Raw genomic sequence first — 23,931 nt, 5'->3', positions numbered from 1 at the left:
AAGGACCTGGTATACACCAGGTAGGTCTAGGGGTAGTGATTGGTCTTTGGTGGAGCGGATAAGGGATGGCAATTTTCTGTTAGGCCTGTAACAGGAGGTGAGGTCATGCTTTTTTAAAATTCTGGTAATTTTTTCTGAGGTGCCTCGGATGTAGGGAATGGTGATGGATTTAGAGTAATCTTTGTTGTGGAGGTGGGGAGTGGAGCTGTGGTTTGTGGGTTTTAATATTTTTTTGATTTTTTTGGGGGGGGGGGGGGAGTAGCCATTGGCTGAGAAAGTGTTGAGGATGTGATTTATTTCAGTGTTTAGGGCCATGTCGTTAGAACAGATTAGTTTAGCCCTGTTGTATAGTGTTTTCACCACTCCATATTGTTGGGGGGGGGGGGGGGGGGGATTGTTGGTGAATGTATCTGCCTGTATGGGTGGGTTTTCTATAAACTGAGAAAACCAAGGTTCCATCAGACTGACGGGTGACTAGTGTGTCTAGGAAAGGGAAGCTGTTGTTTTTCTCTTTTTCCAGGGTGAACTTGATTCTGGAGTGTTGATTGTTTAAGTGTGTTAAGAAGGAGAGGAGTGTTTCAGAGCCATGTGGCCAGATAGCGAACACATCATCAATGTAGCGAAGCCATATGGTTGGTTTTTGTGGGGAAGAGGCTAAGGCTTTTTCTTTAAAGGTCTCCATAAAGAAATTGGCCAAGGGTGGGGAGAGTGGTGAACCCATGGCTGTCCCCTCTATTTGTTTGTAGAATTTTCTCTGCCAAACGAAATAGCCTGAGTTCATTGTGAACTGAAATAGGGCTGAGATATCGGGAGAAAATTTAGCTTGGATTAGCTCTAAAGTTTCCTTGAGTGGGACATTTGTGAATAAGGAGGAGACGTCAAAGCTGAGCATTATATCAGTATGTTGGAGTGTAAGGTTTTCTATGCTGGCTTTGAAGTAGGCTGAGTTTTTTATGTGTGATGGTGTGTTGCCAGTATAGTGTGTGAGCTCTTTGGCCAAATGTTTAGCTAATTTGTATGTGGGGGAATCAATGCCATCCACTATGGGACGTAATGGCACATTTTTTTTAATGTATTTTTGGTAGTCCGTAACTATGGGGGGGGGAGGATATAGAGTTAAAAGGCTTTAATCTGTTGGTAACTTGGCCAATTTCTTTATGGAGACATTTGAAGAAAAAGCCTTAGCTTCTGCCCCACAAAAACCAATCATATGGCTTCGCTACATTGATGATGTGTTCGCTATTTGGCCACATGGCTCTGAAATACTCCTCTCCTTCTTAACACACTTAAACAACCAACACTCTAGAATCAAGTTCACCCTGGAAAAAGAGGAAAACAACAGTCTCCCTTTCCTAGACACACTAGTCACCCACCAGCCTGATGGAACCTTGGTTTTCTCAGTTTATAGAAAACCCACCCATACAGGCAGATACATTCACCAACAATCCCCCCCCCCCACATCAATATGGAGTGGTGAAAACACTATACAACAGGGCTAAACTAATCTGTTCTAACGACATGGCCCTAAACACTGAACTAAATCACATTCTCAACACTTTCTCAGCCAATGGCTACCACCCAAAAAAAAAAAAAAAAATCCAAAAAATATTAAAACCTACAAACCACAGCCCCACCTCCACAACAAAGATTACTCTAAATCCATCACCATTCCCTACATCCGAGGCACCTCGGAAAAAATTACCAGAATTTTAAAAAAACATGACCTCACCTCCTGTTACAGGCCTTACAGAAAATTGCCATCCCTTATCTGCTCCACCAAAGACCAACCACTATCCCTAGACCTACCTGGTGTATACCAGGTCCCTTGCAGTTGTAAACTGTCTTACTTTGGCCAAACAGGCAGGACAACGAATATCAGAATTTTTGAACACAAGGACTACCCAGACCGGTTTCAACCTTTTTTGAGGTCTCCTCAGTCACCTCAAAAAAGGTTGAAATCACTGGGTATTGACCCCTCAATGCATTGCAGTATACATCTTCTAGCGAGATGTGCTTTACATTATGAGAAAATACTAAGAATAGTGATCAGAACTTTACCCACCTTTACAATGAGTTGCCCTGGTGTTGTACTATCTTTAGACTTGAACTTTGTTTCAGGCGCAAACTTAATTGCTTGCCTACTTGGGATTAGGAGTTAAAATAACCAAGTTTATAAAATTACTTGGTTATCCTAATATATATATGATTATCAGCTATGTTGACTTGGTATGTAGATATGTTCGTATTATTTACTGACTGAATTCCAAGAATTAGAAAAACAAATTAATTTAATTTAACACACAACATCTTTTGTCAGAATGCCGACTTCTTCAGATGTGAGAATGTTAAAATCAAACATAACAAACACCGTAAGTAAACATTGTACCACTGCAATAACATACTATGAAATGGAATTAAGTTTGAACTGAAGCTACAGTCATGGCTAAAGTTCTATTGTTAGGCATATGTGCGTGTGTGACTTCATGGGTCCGCCAGTAGCTTATAGCAGAGCTATGTGAGTCTGCCAAACTCAGATCAATTCCAAGCCAACCAAAACAAGCTCACAACCATCTTCAGTTTACAGGTGTATATAAAATCATATGTGACTGTGGGAAGCCATATTATGGCCAAACTGAGCAGTCCATCCTCCTGCGTCTTGAAGAACATCAGTGAGACATCGCTTATAGTACAACCACAGCAAGCGCCCTCTCAAGCGATGTCCTGTTCTCAATGAACACAAATAATGAAGGCTGCCAACACGAAATAGACTGGAATACAACATCAAACATTCAGTATGCCACGATGAAGTAGAACGCTGCATAGTTGAATCCAAAGAAATTATCCTAGACTCTTTTCACATAAACAGTAACCTTAGTTATAGTTTGGGTAATGCCATGCCTGTATTGTGAGTACTATTTTTCTAAATTAACTATCATATATATTTTAAAATGCCATCATTTTTCATTGAGGGTAGTTATTATTTTAGCACTTTTAATAATCTTCATGGTTGCTCTACACTAAGGTAGATTTTATCAGATTCCTCTAATATACATGTTTTTACATTTCTACAAAAAAAAAAAAAAAAAAAAACCTTTTGTAATTAGATATAGATTTGTATACATTACTTTTAAAGATAAATCATTTTTATTGATATTGATCTTACATTCTTCCTATTTTTTAATTTATATCATAGCTTTACATAATTTTTAACCATTGCCATGGCTGATTATTGCTTAAGTCACTAATATATCAAAAACTTTTAAAATATCAATCAAAGAAACAAATAAATCCTTGCACCAATAAATTCCAGACAAACCAATCACTTTTGTGAGCAGATGCAAACTATAAAAACAGTAGGTGTGTGAGGGGCTGGTGTTGTTGTGTATTTTCATCATATATATTTTAATGTGACACAACATAAAATGATGGTACAACATGAGAGAATTTCATGCTGGCTGGGACATCGCCCAGTTAAACAAGGCACCTGTTGTTTTCGCTAGGGGACGAACAGCAAAAAGTCAGTTACTGGAACAAATCCTAAAACACACCCCAACTTAACATTACCAGAGTTCAAGATCGGTACTATCAACATAAGAAGCCTGAATGGTAAAGAAATGGAGATAGCTGAGGAATTGAATAAGTACCAGATCGACATAATAGCGGTGAATGAAACAAAAAAGACAAAACTGGTGAGATCTTTCTGAGCAATAAATACAAAATGTTATATTCAGGCAATGACAAGGAAAAGAAGTAGTCATAGTATTCGACACTAAATATGAGGCTAATCTTCTTGAATGGCAGGCCGTCTCAAGTAGAGTGATGTGGGCAAATATGATTGTGTGAATTGGGCAAATATTTGATTGTCTTTGGAAATACTAGTAGTGGTGGTCACCTGTAGATGGCATTGATGTAGTTGTGGTCAGTTGGTGTATTGAATGGCAGGACAGAGTTGTAGAGCAGGTGTCCTCCTTCGATGAGTCCTTGGACTCCCTGGAGGTATCTAATAATAATATCAGAATGGGGAACTGGACAATGTGGCACAAATATGTTCTCATATTTGTGCCACAGAAGGTTCTACTAAAGTAGAAGTGGAGGAATTTTTTTGAGACTTAAGAGAAAGCAACTGACACAATGAAAAATGAAAAGTTGATTCTTGTTGGGGAGCTAAATAGCAGAGTACAAAATGATTGTCAGACATACAAAAATGTTTTGGGAAAATTTGGAGAAAAGAGCAAAGCTAATAATAATGGCAAGTACCTGTTAGATTTCTGCTTAGGACATGGACTGGTTATTAATAACACAATGTTCCAACATAAAAATGTGCACAAATTCACATGGAGAGAAAAGGCAGGGATTAAGAAAAGTCTCATTGACTATGTTATTGTTGATAGTGATGTTTTCTCCTTTGTGCAGAACACTAGAGTGTATACAGAGGATTTGAAATTGGAAGTGATCACTATTTAGTCTTGAGCAGGATAAAATTGAATTTCATGTTGAAAAGAAGAACATGTAAGAAAGTTTGAAAGCAGATAAAAGTTGAGCAGCTCTCAGGAGTGAACTGTAGATTATTATTATTATTATTATTATTATTCCTGATACCTCCAAGGAGTCCGAAGACTCATCGCGGGAGGACATCTTCAACTGTCTCTACACCTTACCTCTACTACGAATCAACGCCATCTACCGCCCACCTCCAACACCACCGCAACTAGTAATTTTTGTCTGTAAATTGCGTGTGTTCTGAAGGGCCGATTTGTATGTATGCGGGATGAAAAACCCGAGTTTCCGGGAGAAAAAACCCTGCTAAAAATTAAAGATTAAAATACACAAACATTATTCAACAAGAAATGAAAGAGTTTGAGAACAGGAACCAAACCTTGGAGATTAATTGGCAAGTCTTGAAGAGAACATTGATTGATTCACCCAGAGAGGCATGTGGTGAGGTTGCCTGCAAGGATAGAAAATCAGAACACCATGGTGGACACAGAAATCTAAAGAGGCAGTGAAGGAAAATAAGAAAGCATATCAAAAGTTCCTGGAAAATAAGCCAGCTTGTGCTCTTAGAGAATACAGAGACAAATGTAAGATAGCTAAACAAAAGTCATGGGTAAGCTTTCGGTAAGAGATAGAAAATAAATATCAAGAAGGCGGAAAGATATTCTGGAAGTTATTGATGCAGCTCAGAAATGGAGGAAAGAGTGCTGTAAAACGAATTAGAGATGATAAAGGTGACATGAAAACTGGAGAAAAAGATATCCTTGAAGAATGGAGTTATTACTTTGAAAAATTGCTAAATCAAACAATCAATGGCAGCACAGTGGTAAAAAACACTCAACAGGGATGCAGTCAGGAATATGGGTCTAATACTTGAAGTAGAAAAAGCAATCAAAAGCCTGAAATGTCAAAAGGCAGCTGGAGTGGATGATATTTGACCACAAATGCTTAAGTATGGAGGTATAAAAGTCTTACAGTGGCTACACTGTATAGTTCAGAAGGCCTGGACAGAGGGACGAATTCCAGATGATTGGGATAGAACTCTCATAGTATCCATATATAAAAAGGTAAGTAAAACTGAATGTGAGAATTACAGAGGTATTTCTCTATGAGCGTTCCTGGTAAGATTTATGGAAGTATACTTGAGAAACGGTTGAGAAGGATTGTGGAAGAAATGCTTGGTGATGAACAAGCTGGATTCAGGCCACATAAAAACTGTCAGGATCAGATTTTCACTTTATAACAAATAGTTCAGAAAGCATCAGAAAATAACAAAGATCTGTATTTAATGTTGAAAGTTTATTTTGCACTTGGTTAGACTATAATAAATTTAGTTTAATCCTTTATCCAAGTGTGAGCAAACAAAGTCCTGAAAATATCTTCAGGACTGAGGTTAGGTACTACAACACCAGGCAACTCGTTGCAAAGGTGGGCAAGTTACCATCACTCCTATCTCAGTATCTCCCATAATGCAAAACACATCTCCTTGTAGATATGTATAATGTTATGCATTAAAGGAAGGGCCACTGCCTATACCGGTTTCGACCTTTATTGCAGTCTCGTCAGTGGAAGCCAGGCCCTGAAGTGGAGATACCAAGCAGAAGCAAATGAGAGGTCATCTTTACCTATAGGAGTTGCCATAAGGTGTGCCACCTTATTATTAAATTACTCTGGATTTAGAGAAAGATGTTGAAAGTTTATTTTGCACTTGGTTAGACTATAATAAATTTATATTAATCCTTTATCCAAGTGTGAGAAACAAAGAGTGACAAATAAAGTGTGAGTAACAAAGAAATTTGTTTGCTCACACTTGGATAAAAGATTAAACTAAATTTATTATAGTCTAACTAAGTGCAAAATAAACTTTCAACATCTATCTCTGAATCCAGAGTAATTTAATAATAAGGTGGCACACCTTATGGCAACTCGTATAGGTAAAGGTGACCTCTCCATTTCTTCTGCCTGGTATCTCCACTTCAGGGCCTGGCTCCCACTGATGAGACCACAATAAAGGTCGAAACTGGTATGGGTAGTGGCTCTTCCCTTAATGCGTAACATTATACATATCTGCAAGGAGATGTATTTTGCATTATGGAAGATAGGAGTGATGGTAGCTTGCCCACCTCAGTCCTGAAGATGTTTTCAGGCCCAAACTTTGCTTGCTCACACTTGGATAAAGGATTAAACTAAATTTATTATTATCTGTATTTAAGTTTTGTAGATCTAGAAAAGACATATGACAAGGTGCCAAGAGAGAAGCTATTCAAAATGTTACAGTTGTGTGGTATCAGTGGGGCATGATATCAAGCAATACTAAATCTTTGAGTTGTATGTCAGTAGTTAGAATTGAAGGAAGTACAGGAAGATGGTTTAATGTTAAATCTGGTATGAGACAAGGATGTACATTATCCTCTCTGTTATTTATTATCAATGTGGATCACATTATGAAGGAAAGTGGTATTAAACCTGATATCAAAATTAATCTCAGCTCTTTAGTTTATGCAGATGATGCTATACTTCTAAATAAATCTACTAGAAGTCTGCAAGATTCCCTGACTAAATTGAATAACTGTTGTAATAGATATGGTATGAAGATCCACAGTAACAAGACAAAGACAATGAAAATAGGCAGAAGTATTGAAAATATCAATTGCATTGTGAATGGAGAACCTATAGAACAAGTAAAACATTTCAGCTACTTGGGCACAATTTTTAATGAAGATGGTAAATTAAAAATATAAGTAGACAACAGACGTAACAAAGATGGTATGGTAGGAAGTCAACTAAATAAATTTATATGGAATAAGAGAGAAATTAGTCCAAACAATAAATTAGCTGTATACAAGTCAGTGTTCAAACCAATTTTAACTTATGGATCTGAGAGCTGGGTTAGAAGTAAAACACTTGACCAAAGACTAGAGACTGCAGATATGAGTGTCTTGAGAAAAATTAGGAGTGTGAACAGATGGCATCAATGGCAATATCATATTAAAAACAAGGATATTAGGAAAGAATTTGACATTGTTGGCATCCAGAAATGTGTTAGCAGAGCTAATCGCAGGTGGTATGGTTTCTTAAACAGAATGGGAGAGGAAAGATTAGCAAAACAAGTGTTCCCTGCCAGGTTGTCAGGAAAAAGATCCAGAGGAATACCTAGTATAGGTGGATTGATATAGTAAAAAAGTGCTTTTGAAGATAGAAATATAAAATCTGATAATGTTGGTGTCTTGACAGGATTGATTTAGAGGAAAATTGTAGATAGGAAGTTAGTAATGATGTAAATTTTTCATGTAGTACTATCGTGTCCTGTACACCCCCTTGAGGGAACATAGCAGGAATTTGATGATGATGATGATATTTTAATGTGAATTGCAGCTACAAAAGTTTGTTCTAGTTTCCTATATTGTAGAAACTAAACATGGAGCTTTTTCAAGCTACTTCATGCCTCCATTAATCAGGTTGGTGATGTCACTCCAGTTAATGTTAATACATCTGACCCCTAAAGACATTGACAATCCTGACTATGAATATTATGTAAACATAATTTTAAAATACTCTTTATGAAGTTTCAATATCGGAATACTGTGTGAGTTGACATAATAACAAACCATAAAAACCGAGGTAAACTCAAGTTAAAACTTATTTATAGAATTTTACCTAAGTGGCATAGGCATTTTGAATACAGAATTGCAGTCAAACAATAACAGACAATTGTAAAAAGTGTCACCTTAGTAGCTAATATATATTGTTCATCTTTACTCGGTAGAAAATATTATAAAAAATTAGTTTGAATGACTATATACCGAGAGTGAAAAACAACAAGTTTCAATATTAAGATACAACTAGTTTCGTTGAATGATTCAACTTTTATATATATGCAGTGGTATCTCGCTAATCCGAACTAATAAAAACCGTGGTCGTTCGGATTAGTGAAAAGTTTGGATTAGCGAATTTTTCCCGAAGAGACAACAATAACTAGCGTTTAAGAAAAAAAATAATCAGATTCGAATTTAATTCTGTAAATAAATTAGTTGATAGAAAAAAGCTACTGTACTGTAACGTAAAACAAACAAACAAACAAAAAAAAAATACTGTATACAAGTTTATTTTAGTAAAAAATTTAATTTGTATTATTATTATCATTTTCCTGATCCCCATGAAGTCACAAGGCTCATTGAGGGAGGTCAACCTTAGTGAACACAAAGTCTGTCATACCACTCAAAATCATCCAATCTGCATGTTCACCACCTTCTCAGGCAATGCATGTTCACCACCTTCTCAGGCATGTTCCAATCACTCTTCTTACCCTTTTACTCCCCACCTCCTTTTGCAACTTCCAGGGATGGCTTCTTGTCCCTTTCCCACATTCTATCGTATGAAAAATCTCTTCAGTGTTAATACAATAATAACCCTTCAACAGCTTAAATGTCGCGATCATATCTCATCCCCCCCCCCTTTGCCTTCTATCCAGAAAACTCTGCAGTCCGCATCCTCAGACTATCCTCATAATCAATGCTATACAGTCCTGACATTATTTTTGTTATCATTCTCTGCACATTCTCCATGGTTACTTCATTCCTTTCAAATCTGGTGATCAGATTTGAGCACTGAAATCCAGATGTGGTCTGATCAAAGCTTTATACAATAGGACCAGTACATTTTTCTCTCTCATGGTTCTATATATCCCTATGCACTAAATCCTTGGAATTTCAAATCTCTATCCACAATCAACAAGATCCCTTGCATCCTACACTTCTTCCATCTTCTACCAATTGAGTATGAAGCATCCCATGTGTAAATCCCAAATTTTAAAACCTTACATTGAATTGCATGAAACTGACATCCCCATTCTTATGCCTAGACTTACAGCTTATTCCAATCCTCTTGAAGATTGAAAACATCAGCACTGTTACTAATAACCCTCCCAAGCATCACATAATCTGCAAACAACTGAACATCTACCTGTAGTCCTGTGACAATATCAGAACAAAGATTGAACAGCGATGGTCCCAGGACTGAACCCTGTGGAACTTCATTTGTAACCTTCCTACTCCCTGATACTTCTCCCCCATATATGTATGTACCTGTACTGTTGAGGATTCTTATCTAATAAAATTGCATAGCTCAATACGTAACTTAATTTGTATAAAAAATATCACATTTTTTGTACACAACACAAAAAAAGTTTTTTTATTTCTTTGTAAAAAGGTCACCGATTTTCTTTTGCTTCTTGGAAGCTAAACATTTTTCGAATGCTTCTTCTCGGAGCTGATTTAACAACAAAATTTTGTGGAATGGCGTATCATTCTGCTTAGCACATTCTATACACATATTAAAGCTGTCAGCTGCCTCTTCACATTTTACTTTTTTTTCTTTGAGTTCTTCATGGCCATCATCGTCTTCTAATTCATTCTGTAGCGTCATATTTATAATTTCAGCATATGATTTGATTTCGATTTCATTTTGGGTTCTACCTGTAATCCATTCCATAACATCTGTTTGTGAAATATCAACATCTGGATTTATATTTTAATCAAATTATGCACGTTCTGAATTTCCTCTTTTTGTGTATATTTGTGATTCACTCGGACAATACAGTACGTACTGTATAGTAACTTTTTTATACTATACAGTACGTACTGTATAGTATAAAAATGCAAACATGAACACACAATAAATCAAAATAGGCCTCCAGTATAACCGGAGGCCTATTTTGTATTTCATACAATCGACAGTATAAAAAAATACTTTACTGTAATAATAATAAAATAAATCATAATAGTTAAAATAATAATTATTAAATAAAAATAATAGTTCTCAAAATAATAATACATAATAAATAATTTTTTTTTTCTTTCAAACCACAGTTCGGATTACTGGAAGGTTCGGATTAGCGAGATACCACTGTATATGTATATATATATATATATATGTATATATATATATATATATATAAAGTTTGAAAAGATTAGCAGATTTAAAAAGTACTATCTCTCTTAAATAACTGGTAATTAGCTTACAGAATTAATGCATATAAAGGATATTAATTAAAGAAAATAACCAATATCCTCAAAAAATATGACCTGACTTCTTGTTATAGACCATATAAAAAGTTGGCATCCCTTATCTGCTCTACCAAAGACCTACCTGGTGTATACCAGGTCACTTGCAGCTGCAAATTAGCCTACTTTGTCCAAACAGGCAGGACAGCAAAAATCAGGATTTCAGAACACAAAGACTACATCTGGTTTCACTAGTACAGGCACTCTGGGCTGGCAGACCATGCCTTAGATACCCACCATACAATTCATTGGAAGAAAACTAAAATAACACACCGCAGCAAGTTTAAGTATGAAAGATTATTCAAGGAATCATTAGCAGCTCTAAAAAAAACGTTTCAAACCTCAACAAATTTGGGTGCATGAAACTACCCCAAATTTGGGCAACTTACATTATGAGAACTTCAGCCCAACGGCCAAGGCAACCCAATTAGCCTGCCAGAGGGCACCATTAGGAACAATATTCATTTTTTGCCTTCTTCCTCATTTGCTTTTATTAGTGGCTGCGTGCACATACCATATTTTTATGTTCCTGAAGATGGCAATGTGATGTTGCCGAGATATTGAAGTTATTCATTAAAGTTGCCTTTAATTAATATCCTTTATGTGCATTGTTAATTCCGTAAGCTAATTACGAGTTATGTATGACCAACGTATAAGGCTTGCTACTAGTATCTCTCATAAAGGGTATAGATGTAGACTATCTGATTTGTTTCAGTTGTTGTTTCACATGTTTATTCATAAAAATGTTCTATTGTAAATGATTTCTATTGAAGAACTCTTGACTTGTTCTAGTGGGCTGTATGTTTATTGTAGATAGCAAGTCCAGACTGTTCAGCCACAAGGTATTTAATATAAGACTTATATTCTTTCAAACAAATAAAAGGCAGATCTTCTAGTTTTTCCAAAATAAGATAAGCTGCAAGAGCAAGAAATCTGGCAGATACTTGGAAAACCCAGTGGTGGAAGTTTATCTTTAGGAGAAGCAAGAAAGATGGAGGTTTTTTTGATGGGACAGAAGGCAACAAAAATGAAAACGAAGTTTTCGTGGTTTAGCAGTTCTGTGGAAAGCTTTTGGTATTGAGACCACATTGTGATGTAAATAAAGTGATTAATAAAAAAATAAGCAATTAAAACCTGACAAGTTTTGTAAGTTGTCTGACTTACATCATCATCAGGGATACTAGTACAAAAAAGTTTTACACAACAAAAAACTATAAACAATTAATTACACTTAATAGGTGTTATGATAACTTCACACCTGTTACATACAATTGAGAAACTAAAATAAAAACTTTAAATTCCTTACTGTATGCTTGTTGGAACACTGCTAGTTTTTGCTATCACGATCTGTGGAATCATGCATGTCATATACTAGGTCTATGGCAGTTAGATTTTTAATAAAAGCAGACCATACTTGGTGTGAGATTAAGCCTTATTTTTAGTACTTTGTGTCAGGGATCCAAAGCATTTGTGAGGCTTCTTTAAACTTTCTTGTAAAACAATTATGATCAATATATGACATCTTGGTTTGTTGCCAAACTACTTGATGTCCTGTGGTAGTTTTGTGTAATGCCAAGCCTGATTTATGCTGTCTTCTTGTCTTTGACATTTTCACACATGTGGATCTCTCCTGAACTTCCTGTCTGGCATATATAACAAATGCCACAAGAGCAATGAATCTCATAAATTCCTGGGTTTTTTATGAGGTGATGTGGAGATTTTGTTGATGTAAGAATCTTTAGATTTTTTGCAAAGGTAAAAAGGCCATCTTGTCTATAACATTTTAAGATTGCAATCATGCTACCTTACATCATGAATGTTACAGACAAAGTGGCTACACTGCTTTGTGAGTACATCAACATGTCTGTTTTACCTTTGCAAAAAATCTCAAGATTCTTACATCCACCAGGCATTTATGAGATTCATTGCTCTTGTGGCATTTGTTATATATGCCAGACAGGAAGTTCAGGAGAGATTCACATGTCTGAAAACGTCAAAGACAAGAAGACAGCATAAATCAGGCTTGGCAAAACCAAAATGCCATATGTTGATCGTAATTATTTTACAAGAAAGTTTAAAGAAGCCTCGCAAATGCTTAGGATCACCACATCAAGTATGGTCTGCTTTTATTAAAAATCTAACTGCCATGGACCTAATATATGACATGCATGATTCCACAGATCATGATAACAAAAACTAGCAGTGTTCCAATAAACATACAGTATTGAATATAACGTTTTTATTTTGGTTTTTCATTTGTATGTAACAACACTATTAGTTGTGAAGTTAATTAATTGTTTATAGTCTCTTGTTGTGTAAAATTTTTTGTACTATTTCCCTTGATGATGCAAATCTGACGACTTATGAAACTTGTTGGGTTTTAATTGCTTATTTTTTATTAAACTTTATTTACATCATAATGTGGTCTCAAAGCTTCCACAGGCAACAAAAATGTTCAGTGCTTTTAAAATTTTTGCCTGCATTAGAAAAAACAGATTTAATAACTGTTAAATACTTTTTTGATGAAGGAAACATTAAAACCATTTCATAAGAAGGTGGATTTAATATGTTGTAATCCCTATGTTAAAAGTTCAACATAAAGAATGAGTACGATGTAATAAGGTCTTAATAGTTTGCCTTTTGACTATGATGATGGTGGTGAGATTTAGCATGGACATAACAGCCTGTATGAGTCATCTTTCTAAAAACTTAGACTGTAAGCTTCCATCTGGTTGAAGAATTGGCAGATTTTAAAAGGCTATTTGGTTATCTATTTCTTTTTCTAAGGTGAATTACAAAAAGTATGTAAAATTTATTCAAAAACTCCAATATATAGTATTTCCAACATTTACACAGATATCATCAGGGAGATAGACTGTTAACTACATTCAAAAGATGAATCATAATAATGAGTCATAAATCATGAGCATGTTAGCTCATGTCTCAGTCATCATGAAGTATGTGATATTACACTATTAGAATTCAAAGGAACAATATGAGTAGGCTGTGTAGATAAAAATTATGAACAATTAAATAGTGATCACTTCCCAAAACTTGGATGTTGACATGCAGTCTGATCGGTTCAGGTTCAGACGATTTCTTAGCATTTCACATGCTTTAAGGAAAAGATGGTCAAATTTGAACTTTCTGGAGTGAAGAAGTTTTGTTTGGCTCCAAAGAACTCTGTGCCTAGTGTCCAAAGAACACTAGGCACAGAGTTCCAAACTGGTTTGAAGGAAGCATATAGATTAAATTTATGAATAATCCTTGCTATTTCTTCCTTTAAGGTAGGATATTGAAATTCTTGTCACATTGGATTGTAGTCTGGTAGAAGGATGATAATTATCAATAATTTTTTGAATGGTAGTTTTGTTGTATCCATTACATATTAATTGCTTTTAATTTTATTCAGTTCATCTAGCAAAAGGGGATTAAAAGAGCAGATTGTATCAGCTTTGTGTGCATGACTCTTGATAATACATTAATCATTAATCATTTTTTGTGACGAATGATAGTGGGAAGATGTGTGAATGTATCTGACAATAAAGGTTGGCTTCCAGTAAACTGAAAATTCGACATGACATGTGGGATTACGAATTATTACAATATCCAGAAAGGTTAGTTGGTTATTGGATTTACATTCAATAATGAAATTGAAGTTCAGAGTTCTTTGGAACCAGACCGAACTTCTTCACTCCAGCAAGTTCAAATTCAGTCATCTTTTTCTTGAAACATGTGAAACACTAAGAAATCATCCGAACCTGAACTGATCAGACTCCCTGCTAATATCCAAGTTTTGGGAAGGGATCACTATTAATTGTTAATAATTTTTTTTAATTAATAATTATTTTAAATAATTTTTATCTACTCAACTTCCTACAATTGGTCCTTTGAACACTAATAGTGTCATATCATATATTTCAGCTGTGACGGAGACAGGAGCTAATATGTGCGTGATTTATGACTCATTATTTTGATTAATCTTTTTAATATGGTTAATGGTCTATCTCCCTGACGATGTCCATGTACCATTGGGTGAGATATAGTGAAGTTATTGAATAAATTCTATATAATTTTTGTTAGATGTGTAAGTCATGAAAGTTATTTTATTAGGTCTAGTGCACATCTTCCATTAAAGCTATTTTATTGTGAAAGAGATGTTCAAAGTATTCCATGAAGAAGTGATCAATGTTTGGAGAAATAAGATTGTCCATACTGTTCATTCAGTCTGTTGATATAGTTTGTTTTGAAAGGTGAAATATAACCAGAGTATAACAAAATCACATAGATGAAACAATATCTGAAGGAAATTCTTCTTGAAGTAATTAAGTGGTGTCTGGTAAAAGGGTGCAATTCACCTTAGAATAGATAACCAAATAGTCTTTATAGATCTGTTGATTCTTTATCAACCAGATGGAAGCTTACAATTTTTTTTAGGAAGATGACTTATACAGGCTGTTATGTCCATGCTCAACCTCACCACCATCCTAGTCAAAAGACAAACTATTAAAACCTTATTACATTGTGCACATTCTTTATGTTCTTCTTCTAACGAACTTTTAAAGAAAGAATTATAACATATTAAATCCACCTTCTTATGAAATAGTTTTAACATTTCCTTCATCAAAAAAACATTAACATTTATGAAATCTCTGTCTCTTCTAATGCAAAAGAAATAACTTTCATTTCTATCCCTTGATGTGCAAGGCATTTCTGAATGCAGAGCAAAAATTTTAAAAGCACACAATATTTTTGTTGCTTTTTGCCCACTAGAATAATCTCCACCTTTCTCACTTCTCCTAAGGATAAGCTTCCACCACTGGATTTTCCAGGCATCTGCCAGATTTCTTGCTCTTACAACTTATCTTATTTTGGACAAACTGGAAGAGCTGACTTTTATTTGTTCAGAAGAATGTAAGTCTTATATATTAGCAGTAACAGTTACATCCCATAAAACATTCAGTTCCTGTAGAGGAGTGATTTCTGGATGGCGGTGGGGGGATAACAGGTATGAGGTGCATCATGATCTGTAGGGATGGTTACCTTGTTCCAACCAGAAACATCATCCTTACATTTGGTACTCCAAAGCCTCCAACATCTATTAAAGCAGGGTATCTCAATTGTATGTATTAGGGATGTATGGCTGTACATCCCTAATCCACTATGGTGATCCTGATTCATCCTATGATGATGTATTGGATATTTTTCCAGAGGAAGAAATGGATAATGGTCATCCATACTTCCCAAAATCTAATGTGAAATATAAATCCAATAAGAGCAAGTTGTCTGCCTCTCAGAAACCTGACAAACCTACGAAGTCTAAACAATAGGAAAATTTTTACAATGGAACTGTGGTAAGTTTTGCCAGAATATCGATGATATCAAGCACCTGCTGCAGAAACACAAACCTTTTTGTTTCTGTCTGCAGGAAACTTATTTAAAACTCAGTGAGCATCCAGGATCCTACCATCAGGAATATCACTCTTGTACTCAAGGACAGAACTGGAGATGGTCCTGCACATGTTGGAGTAGCTATTCTCTTGGGCAGTCATACTGCATTCCATCATGTTCAGCTTAATACTGCTCTTGAAGTGGTAGTGATTCAAGTTTTGAACTAAATGCAATGGAACTCAATAATCTCATGATGCAACTGCTTCAGTCCATACTCCTAATGGCTGACTTTAATGGACATAACACTCTGTGGGATAGCACCAACATGAATAGATGAGGTCGTCTCGTTGAGTGAATACTCGACAAACATGTCCTCTTCCTTATTAACAACAGAGCAAATACCTTCTTCCACATGCCTATATGCTCTTATTTGGCAGTCAATCTTACAATATATGCTCCCCCTGCAGTTTTTCCACTGCTTCCATGGGATGTTGATGAAAACATATATGGAAGCAATCATTTTCCTCTTATCAGTACTATGCCTTTACAAGAACCATGTCCTCCTACCCAGATGCCCATGTGGAAAATGAACCAGGCTGACTGTAATACATTTTCTCATCTTGCAAAATTTAATACTGAAGCAGTCAGCCAAACACCTGTTAATGAAGCAGTGGAGCATATAACGGATTGTATTGTCCATGCACCAACAACAGCAATTCCAAAAATGTAATCCCAATTTCTATTCTGTCCAAGGCCTTGGTGCAACCCAGACTGCCAAGCAGCCAAAAGAAGATCAAGATAGAATATGGAGTATATTTTATAGATACCCTACCACAACAGACTTAATAGCATTTAAACATATTCAGGCCAAAGCAAGTCATGTGAGACGTCAGAGTAAGAAACAATTTGGATCCAATTTTCATCATCAATTAATCAAAGAACCAGTGCAGAAACTGTCTAGGATAAGATCTGGAAGATGAAAGGTAGATATAGAACCCACCATTGTCTAACCTTGGAACATAATGGACGTATTGTTGCTGATCCCAAAGCTATTGTAGACACTTTGGGTGAAACTTTGCCAGAATCTTGACAACAGTCTCATATCCTCCTGAATTTTTAATATTGAAAGAGCAACAAGAGAAACGGCGATTAAGCTGCTGCACCAAGGACATAACGATACAGTGAGCCATTTGTTAAAGAGAAACTCAAAAGAGCCCTTTTGCTATCTCAGCCTAGCACAGTCAACCCTGATGATCATTATGAGATGATAAAACACCTCCCATCATTTTTCTATGGATCTCCTTCTCTTACTATACAACAGAATATTTACATAGGAAGAGTTTCCAGACTATTGGCATAAGTCGCTTGTCATTACTATCCCAAAGCCAGGCAAGGATCCAGGCTAACAATTATCGTCCCATTGCTCTGACTAGCTGTCTTTGTAAGGCCTTGGAAAAATTGGTAAATTCAAGGCTTCTCTGGTACTTAGAAGGCAACAAACTTCTTTCCACACAATGTGGCTTTCATACACACTGGTCAACCTTGGACCATTGGGTCCATTTAGAAACAAGTATAAGAGATGCTTTTCTGAATTGAGAATGTGGTTTCAGTGTTCTTCAATGTGGAAAAAGCCTATGACACACTCTGGAGATTGAGCATATTAAAAGACCTTTTTAATGTTAGTCTGAGGGGCTGCCACCTTGTTTTTATTAAGAACTTTCTATCCAGCCATGTGTTCCAAGTCCGAGTCTGTAGCACGTTATCTTGACCATATCACCTCAAGGCTCTGTCTTAAGTGTGATCCTCTTCGCTATTAAATTGAACTCAATTACTGAACTTCTTTCTCCCATTGCAGGCAATTGTCCTTATGTCAATTTCACAGTTTATTGTCATTCCTGCAATATCCAGGTTCATAGAAAGATGACTTCGATAAGCAATCAATTGTGTCTCTTCATGGGCTCTTTGTCATGGGTTCATTTTATCTACTGAATAAACCATCTGTGTACACTTCTGCTGGAAATGCACTCTCTACCCTAATGCTGATTTCAGAATGGGACAAGCTAGTATCCCTGTAGTTCCAGAGGTCAAGTTTCTGGAACTCATCTTTGATAGAAAGCCTACTCTCTCTTTATATATATTCGTCATCTTTGGGATAAGTACAGAAAAGCCTTTATGTTGAATCAAATGAATCCCCCCTCTATCACATAGACAAAAATATGTCTCTTAATTATGCCCAAAAAATAAAGTCCCTTCCATATCACCCTACTTGGACTAGTCTCTTTTCTCTACTTTGGGAGGTCCTGTATCACACATGCCAAACTGCTGTCCTTTTGGTATGCATGCTAAAGAGACTATGGAAGCTGTTGGCATGAGTGCTAATGACATTATATACACAAACAGAACAGCATTCCTTCATGGCAGTATTGCACTCCATCCTGCACCTCTCACTTTGACAACTACAGAAGTTTCATACACCCTCATCTGTCTGCCTTCAAATGTTCAATGCACACAGAGAAGCCAACTCTGATTTCTTGCCCATTTTTACTGATGGTTCAAGATCAGAGATCTCTGTTGGCTGTGCTGCCATGTTCCCTGACATTACAATCTGTAACCAGATCCTACCCAATTGTAGCAACTATACAGCAGAATGGCATGTCATTCAGCTGGCACTTATGCATATCAAAGAAAACTCCTACCAGAAGTGTATAATTCATATAGACTCTGAGTTCTTTCAAGGCCTATCTCCTTTCTGGTGTATAATCCACATACAGTGCTTGCTGAGGATTTTACAACTCTTATACAAAATAATGACCCTTAATTTTGATGTTTGGATATTGGATTCCTAGCCACATTGGAATTAAGGGAAATGACATTGCAGATGCTAGATCACCTCATACTTTCTCAAACTAATGTGTGACGGTCTTTTATACTGATTACACACAGGTTAAAAAATCAAAATTAATTTCACAATGGCAATACTCATGGCAGAAAGCACTGACAAGATTGAGCCTGACATTAAGCACTGGTAGTCTAGTCAACATAGGAACAGAAAAGAGGAAGTTGTTCGTTCTAGGCTCTGCTTAAGTCGCAGTCATCTTACACATTTACAGGGGCTGATGACCCACCTATGTGTGGGAAATGCAACACTAATCTTGCCATTAGTGATATTCTGGTGGAGTGCAAGCACTTCACATAAGAGAGAAATTACATTTTTACTTATCTGGCCGAGCCCTATACACTCAACCAGATATTATCAGACTCAGACAGATTGCATGAGTTTTTGGATTTTTAAAAAACATTAATTTATTTATTCAAAGACATTTGTAACCTTATAAAATATGTACTGCATTGTAAATACTAAACTTTGTATATACATTTTATTTGCTCATTTATGTTCTCATAACTTTGTACATATATTTTACACTATTTTATCTCCTTGTAACTATTTATTTACCTACCAACACCATGTTTACTGCTGTAACCCATGTCCTGGCAGTATTACCTTTGCTGTCCTTGCATCATAAAATCCCAAATCAATCAATCAGTCAACATATTTAAAAATGTTAAGTGCTCAGGTTCATTCTTATCCTTGTAATACAAGGTGTGATTCCTGTCTAACCAATCATGAAACAAGAGATATGGAAATAGAGATAGGTATCATGTTTTGAATATTTAATCTTACATGTTTTAGGACTTCTTTATCTATTAATTTTATTTAAGAGTGCTCTGGAGTGCATTTGGAAGAACTGCATGACATGAGGAATTTTTATATAGGCTTTTTAATTGGTTTTTCCTCATAGAAAGTAAGCTTATTTTCTCACTGAACAAAATCATGCAGAGAATGTGTGATTTTGTTTTAATTTATGATTTTTAATCATTTATTACTAATCTTTATTTTTATTATTTTAATATCTAATTTTTATATTAATATCATGTACATGTGAAACTAAGAATTCACTTAATTTTTCCTTGACAACTCGGCATTGTTGTGCTATAGGTTTTGTACCTTTCATGTGTGGAGTTGATATAAAAAAATAAAAATTAGGTTAGGCTCATTTTTAAGAGCAGCTGTGGATTCCAAAAAAAAAGTCTCATTGTAAACAGGAAAGACTTTTTTATGGCTTATCCAGTATAAATCACAAATAATAAATTCAAGAAAAAATGCAACTAGTTTCTGGCAATTTATTATATACATCTTCAGGGAAAAATTTATAAATTTGAAAAAAGCTTGTATTAACAGTGACTTCTAAAGTAACAACTGTCATGCATAGAAACTTAAAACTAGATGGTGAGCATCGTGTTGAGCTGTTGACATGATAAGTCATGATAAACTAGTTAATTAAACAATTTTTTCTTGATGATGCATATCATAAAGGCCCATAATGGATAACTTGCATCACAGAGGTTTCAATTCAGTGAAAGACTTTTTTGCATGCTCTGACAAAGCATAGTATTCCCCCCCCCCATTTAATTCTTTGAGTAATACCAGCCTAATTAGCCGAGTTGTTAGCATATCTGCTCATCAGCCAAAAAGGCTGTGGGTTCAAATCCTGCCGTGAGCATGGATGTTTGTGATTGTCTGTGAAAATACTATTGGTGGTGGTGGGCGGTAGATGGCTTTGGTGTAGATGATGATAGTAGTTGCAGTTTGTTGTAGTTGGTGATAGGTGCCCTCCTTCAATGACCCCTTGGGACTCCCTTTAGGTGCCACGTAATAATAATAATGTCCATAGCATCCATAATAATTAAAATTGCTCCTTGTGATTTTAAGGAGTAATTCTGCTTCTCAAACCTGATTCTAAGACTTTGTCTTATCATTTTCTTCCTCTTTGTTGTGTGTATTAAAGTTTTATATTATACGAAGGTGGTCTGAAAAGTTCTCAGCCTTGACCATAGATAGCAACACTATCGGCAAGACTTTTTTCTAAGTTGGTACATCTGTCATAAGCATCCATGTGAAACTGCAAGTCATTCTATCAAGTAGTTTGTTTTATACAACTGTTTGAAGCAAGTGTTGTCTGTATTTCTTGAAATGGATAAAATTGAGTATCGTGCGGTTATAAAATTCTTCGTTCATTCAAAGTTCATAAAAGTTTATGGGCACTCTTCTCCTTCGTTTTCGACAATTCACAAATCGGCTGCCGAGGTTAAATGTGGCCGTACTAGCCTTGAAGATGATCCATATGAAGGATGTCCAAAAAGTGTAACAACACTAGAAATTATTGATCAAGTGCACGATATGGTATTGGATGACTGGCGAGTCAAAGTACGTGAAATTGCTGAGACTATAGGCATTTTAAAAGAACGTGTAGGATATATTTTACATTAAGAATTCAAATGAAAAAGCTTTGCGCGAGATGAGTGCCATGCTTGCTCACAGCAGATCAAAAACACACTCACATGAAAATCTCTGAACAGTGCTTGGAACATTTTAACAAGAATAAAACTGATTTTGTGCATCGATTTATTACTATGGATGAGACTTGGATTCACCATTACACGCCAGAATCCAAACAGCAGTCAAAACAGTGGACAGAAGCTGGTTGTTCAGCGCCAAAGAAGACAAAGTCAGTTCCATCAGCAGGAAAGGTCATGGCATCGGTGTTTTGGGATGCTAAAGACATTTTGTTTATTAATTACCTTGAAAAGGATAAAACAATAACTGGAGAATATTATTCTGATCTTTTAACCAGGCTAGACAAATAAATTCATGAGAAAAGACCTGGTTTGCAGAAGAAAAAATCATCTTTGATCAGGACAATGCACCTGCCCACAAAGTTATTTTGGTAATGTTTGGAATTGTTGAAACATCCACCCTATTCCCCAGAGTAGCTCCCTCTGACTTCTATCTCTTTCCAAAACTAAAACTCTTCATCGCCGGTCAGTGTTTTTCTTCGAATCAAGAGGTGATTGCAGCTGTAGAGGTGTATTTTGCAGATCTTACTGAGAACCACTACGAAGACAGGATAATGGTGCTGGAGCATCGCTGGAACAAATGTATTAGTCTTAAGGGAGATTATGTTGAAAAATAAAAATAATTTTGAAGTTATAAATTCGCTTTTTCATTGTTAGGTCGAGAACTTTTCAGACCACCCTCATATGTTTGATGATGCCTTGTGATAGCAACAAATTATATGATAAACTCATTTAATTCCATTCTTCTGTACTGTGCTTCATTACAATTAAGCTTTCAAATTGAGCTTTAATAGATCACCTAAGTCTATCCATTCTATGAATGACCATTTGTTCTCTTTCCTTCTACCACATGTTGAAACGTGTCCTCATTTTTAACTGTTTACCAGACTTTATATCTCACATTCCCTTAATCTATCCTTGCAATCAGTAATATCTTTATATCAGTCCTAACCATAACTCTTCATTATTATTTGTCAACATTACAGTACATCAGACCTCCACTTTATGACCACTCACTTTACAGCCCCCACTCCAATTTATGACTGGTATTAAATTCTGTTATGACTATATGAAATGCATGGATGCAGAGGCAAACTTATCAAAATGGTAACTGTTCTAAATGTACGGCTGATAATAGCTGACATGTGCATCCTGAAGGATATTTTTTAACTTTCAGTAATGGATGAGTGGAATGTACATCACTTCACATCTGCAGAGAGCAATTATTCTATGACTTGCAGTTGTAGTGAATTATTGTAATTTGCCTCAGTCTTCATTTATGATACAGTGCATATTTGTGCCCTAATAAATGCCCAGGAAGAGGAAGGTCCTAACTTGTTACATTACAAAGACTTAGATTAGAAGCTTTTGAAAAAAATTGTCTCCGTTCCAAGAAATTTGATGATGAACCATATTTTGAATGGAGCTTGAAGATCTTTGCCATTATCAGGAGTGCTTTGTCATACTACAGGGAAATTTATTGAGTTCGAAAGAAACTGCGTCATTTTATTTTATTTTAAGCTCTGAAGCAGTAAATCATTTTTAACATTTTCACTTTTGCTTAATTAAATAAATGTGTTTCTTTATCATTTTATTATTTAAGTATCATATTTTAGTTTGGTAGTCATTTTGTTGTGGTATTTTATTGTTCAAACAGCATTTCCAGAAGTGAAACCTCAGTTCATGATACTAAGTCTATAAAAAATTACAGTTTGATTTTCAGTGTTCACTTAACTATTGTTTCCCAGAACCAATGAGATCTTAAAAGGCAGTATGTTCAATACAAATGCAAAGCCTAAAGACTAGTTCATTATTTTTTTCTTCTCATAAAAAAAAAAAAGAAGTTAAATTAGGTCTCACTGTATGTGGCTTATTATTACTATAATTACTTCTTAGAATGATTGAGTGATGAAAATTTCATAACACAAAAAATGAAATGAAATAAAAATTGTCATTACTACCAGCTCTATTTCCCCTCCACAGGCGTACAAATGATTTTATTCTTTGACTTAACTGTTTATCTACCCACACTAAGTGCATGATTGTTCAGATTCTGAATTCATATCTGACAAGTGATGTACATTTTAGCATTCATATATAAAATGTAATTTGTTGAGTAGTTAGTCAAAGGATGTTGCCATATGCTATGGCTTTTTATTCTCTTCTCAGCCATGTGATGTTTTGAATGATACTCCTTATGTTTTCATATAATAGATAAGACAGTTTTTCTGGCCTATTTTTAATATGTTTTTTTACCTAGGAGTTTTTTTTGAAAATGTTTCTTATTTAATTATTATTTACTTACTCAATTAGGAAAAAAAAGAAAAGGTAGAAGAACTATTTGAAGAGGAAGAGGAAGAAGAAGAAGAAGAAGCATCATCAGATGATGGTAGAATTTATTCCAAACGTTCCAAGCGAACAAGAAAAACTGTTAATTATCAGTTTAAAGAGTTTGATGAATTGATAGCTTCTGCAATTCAAGAAGATATTTTAGAGGAGAGTGTAATTGGTATGTAAATCAGTTTTTATATCAGTGGAAGCATATATTCATATTACTTTTCTTGTTCTG

At 35.4% G+C, this 23,931-nt stretch overlaps 1 protein-coding gene across 1 annotated transcript in view; it reads left to right on the top strand.

Annotated features, from left to right (window-relative positions):
* LOC150093110 (uncharacterized) overlaps positions 1–23,931 on the top strand; it is a 532,180-nt gene that overhangs the window by 393,370 nt on the left and 114,879 nt on the right. The window contains exon 17 of the mRNA XM_090414155.1: positions 23,676–23,871. Coding sequence (XP_090270281.1) covers positions 23,676–23,871 — 196 coding nt within the window. The remainder of the gene's footprint in view (positions 1–23,675; positions 23,872–23,931) is intronic.

This window comes from Typopeltis vanoorti, chromosome 24 (assembly GCF_054136105.1).
Source record: "Typopeltis vanoorti isolate ZY-2024b chromosome 24, IOZ_Tvanoo_1.0, whole genome shotgun sequence".
In the NCBI taxonomy this organism is placed as follows: domain Eukaryota; kingdom Metazoa; phylum Arthropoda; class Arachnida; order Uropygi; family Thelyphonidae; genus Typopeltis; species Typopeltis vanoorti.
This window is presented reverse-complemented; position numbering and strand designations above follow the sequence as displayed.